This window comes from Panicum virgatum, chromosome 4K (genome assembly GCF_016808335.1).
Source record: "Panicum virgatum strain AP13 chromosome 4K, P.virgatum_v5, whole genome shotgun sequence".
Classification (NCBI taxonomy): domain Eukaryota; kingdom Viridiplantae; phylum Streptophyta; class Magnoliopsida; order Poales; family Poaceae; genus Panicum; species Panicum virgatum.
This window is the reverse complement of record NC_053139.1, coordinates 16,871,520-16,875,122: the sequence shown is the minus strand read 5'-3', so window position 1 is coordinate 16,875,122 and position 3,603 is coordinate 16,871,520. Positions and strand designations below refer to the sequence as shown.

Sequence of the window (3,603 nt, the reverse complement as noted above, 5' to 3'; positions counted from 1 at the left end):
TCACGTCGCAAATCCGGCGCTGCACCGCCGATGGATGTTCGACGTGCACGCGTGACGGAGAGAGGGCGAGAACGGCGGCCGTGGTGGCAGCACGAACGCTAAGCCACTATGCCCCCACCGGCCCCGCGCCTACCGCCCTTGCAGCTACCCGCTCCTCGCTCCCCGCACCTGCCGGGGTCCCGTTGTCGTAGATCCGTTGCTATGGGGCGAGCTTGAGCGCAGCCGAGGACGGATGACCTGGCGTTCTTCCTTTGGTCGGCAGGCACTACGTCATCATCGGTGGCCGGACCGGGCGCGTCTGCTACGTGCCGCGAGTGCCCGCGGCGCGCCATCCTTCCGAATGCCCTTGGCGCGTCGGCCGCGGGTGCCTCAACGGGGTCGAACAGCTCCACAGGCTCTGACACTGCGTCCATGGCATAGATGGCAACGAGATCTAGGTCCTAGACCGTGTCCCTAACCCGCGTGATGGCAGCACCGGAGGCCTCCATCCAGATGCTCACCTGGTCGCCCATGTTCTGTACCGTGAAGTTGCAATCCCGAGATGAGACGTCGGTGGCGAGTGTTTTCATGGGCCGGTCACTGGACTTGGCCTCGCAGCCTGTAGTAAACAGGCACCGCATGGAACAGCAAAATGCTGTGGCAAACTAACCAAACCTTCACATATTTGGACAACATATCTACCGCTCACTTAATTATCCGGAGGAATAAAATGTGTTATTGTCAAGATACAAACATAATAGCTATCCAAACAAATCTTCCCTGTCAAGTAGTCCAAACCACTCTAGGGATAAAATAGTCTTATCGCGTAGGACTTATAACAGTGTTAGCTATCCAAACTCACGGTAGTGTCAAATAGACAACAAAAACTCGACTTCAGGACATATAGGCAAGAATTCAAGTTTGGGTGTCAAATAGCCAAATCTCATTATTTCTAGTGTCAAATAGGCAATTCTCTCTCTTTAATATGTCTTCCAGAGCACCTTCCAGGCTGCTTCGAGGCTATGAGCAAGGTGCCCTTGCCCCGTGTAGACTTCAAGTAATTAAAAAACATCTTTTATATGTTCATGTGGGTACTTTAAACTATGGTTATCTTTGGGAGATTGAGTGAGGAGATCACAAGAATCCTCAAAATCATGCAAGTGGGCCCACTATGGATAGCAAGTTGGAAATGTGATCGAGTGTATATAGAATCAAAAACGCGATAGAATAAATAATGGTAACACATTTGTAGATGAGCACACATGGGTAGATGGAGCATGCATAGTACTCGAGCCAGGGATCACATATATTAGGTAGTACAACTCGACATACATGAAGGTGCTTTCAACCTTGTCTTCCTTATTTTCTACATACAAAAGGCTCATATGGAGCATACCACTACTCAAGCAACTAACGTAGGCGTCCAGAGGACATCACCCCTTGTAAGGAAGTGACACACTGAGGCTTGCCCTGGCTTGAGACCAAGCTTCACCCAGTAATTCAATGTGGGGTCAAACCCCGAAGTGTCCACATGGCATACTGCTAGTGCCCGGACCACCGGCGACCTTCTCTTCACAGCAGGGACAACACCATTCTTAACCTTCTTCAACGTGATCTCATAGATCCTTGTCGGGTTGACGGCATGACAATAGAACAACACGAATGGGAAGCTCATGCTGTGGCACGTCACGGTGTTGGATGGTTCCTTGGTAGCTCCATGGGTGGTTAGAGCACGCATTGCCGCCACCTTGTAAATGTCCGACAGTGAGGCAATGCCCTCCTCTGGCACATCGAGGGATGTGGAGAAGGCATGGATGCTGCTTGTTCCTAGTGCCGACGCTACGAACTTGTGCATGGACTCCAAGGATGTAGCGCATGCCTTTTGCTCACCCACCACCTCGCGGGGGTGCTCACACGAGCTTAGCGTGGACCACATATCACGGGCCATGGAGACGGACACTGGCAAGGACATGGTGGCGATGTCAGTAAAGTTCTCTGTGGACATCGGGATTGAATTGGCGACATCACGATGAAGGAAAGCGCTGTGCAAGGCGGCCGCCCAATCGATGTAGAGGTTGATCTTGGACCCCATAGTGAAGGTGCTCTCTGGGTACAGCAACTTCTCTGAAGTCACCCTATGTGCCTAGTTATGGAAGATCTTTGCATCCCTTTTGGTAAGCTGATCAGAATATATGGACCAGTAGTGTTCCTTTTCCTGATCTTTACTCTCGGTTCCAGTAAGATGTTTGTTATAATGTTAGTCAAAGTAAATCCCCATCTGTATATTGCACACCCTAAGTAGAAGGTACAATAGTACATGCACTTGAGAACCAAAGTGCAGCTACACAATTTCTTCCCCAATGATCTAAGGCTTATATAGTATGCATATATTGTGTGTGAGGTAGAGAGGTACCAGAACGTGCACTAAAATGAGAGAGTATGGCTGACGGTATGGGCCTATTAGGAAACACTGACTGCCAGTATGTGTTGAGCTCTGACCTAGAGGCATAGTACAACATAGTATTCCCTTTGGCTCCTGTCACCAAAGCTGCACACTTGCCTCCACTGGCCACAACAACCTGCAAGACCGTCATTGCCGCAACATCAAAATTGGAGAAAGGTTAAAAATACTAGATCTATTATCAATTCTATGGATGATTCCCCAGCAATCTGGCTAAGAACGAAGACAACTACTTGAGAGTGTAGATGTTTGATGTAGCACATGACATACCAGAAGTGACACGAAGCATAGAAGAACACCCATTTGTTCCACAACTAGTTAAGACTTGCTGTTATGTTTCCCTGTGTTCTCACCCGGCATCTGGGCACCGTTACTTATACAGGACGCTGACAGCTCTTTAGCTTTCTATCCTGAATAGTTAGCAAGCTCTAATTTCCAGTTGGACTAATTAAATCTTGTTGTGGAGATGGACGCATCATCTTTGCTATGTTCCACATTGTAGGTTGCTCGTTGGCTATACGCGACATGCTAGAAAGCATCAACACGTGCGGTTTAATAATATATAATAGTGAATATTTTAATATATTAGATTATGTAACATGGTTGTTGGGTTGTTGGCAGCTGCAAGTATTAGTACATTTATATAGTGGTTGTTGCCAGCTGTAAGAATTTAACGCACCCATAAAGCGATGTTAGTTGGCAGACACAAGTATTTAATGCATTTGTACTGGCATGTACCATCATGGCTTTTGATCAGCAAGACATTACAGAACAATTGTTGGATTTGTTGGTAGCTACAAGTATTAAGTACATCCATTTACTGGTGGCTTCCAGTTATAAGAATTTAATGCGCCCATAGAGTGGTGGCTGGTAGACACAAGTATTTAATGCACCTGTAATGGTCTGCATGTCGATCATGGATCATGAGCAGGATGATATACAATTGTTATTGGGTTGTTGGCATGCATAAGTTTTTAATGGACTCATAGTGGTTGCTACTAGTTGTAAGAATTTAATGCACCCATAAAGTGGTTGCTGGCGGACGCAAGAATTTAATGCATTGGTTTGCATGTCTATCATGGCTCATGAGCAACAAGACAGCTTGTACATGCTGTTGCTACAACTTGATGCATCTTTACTTCATGCTCCTTGATGCCTAGTAT

At 47.1% G+C, this 3,603-nt stretch overlaps 1 protein-coding gene across 1 annotated transcript; it reads right to left on the bottom strand.

Moving 5' to 3' along the window:
* Positions 1-440: 440 nt before the first annotated feature.
* LOC120701971 (BURP domain-containing protein 10-like) lies at positions 441-2,071 on the bottom strand. Its single transcript, XM_039985760.1, has 2 exons — positions 1,462-2,071; positions 441-598 (listed from the first exon to the last, which is right to left on the bottom strand). The coding sequence occupies exons 1-2, from the start codon at positions 2,069-2,071 to the stop codon at positions 441-443; spliced, it is 768 nt and encodes a 255-aa protein (XP_039841694.1).
* Between the last annotated feature and the right edge of the window lie 1,532 nt (positions 2,072-3,603).

Coding starts and splice junctions, on each gene's coding strand:
- LOC120701971 (XM_039985760.1), bottom strand. CDS start 2,071: ATGGGGTCCAAGATCAACCTCTACATCGATTGGGCGGCCGCCTTGCAC. Junction 599..1,461: donor GAATTACTGGGTGAAGCTTG/GTCTCAAGCCAG, acceptor TGTTTACTACAG/GCTGCGAGGCCAAGTCCAGT.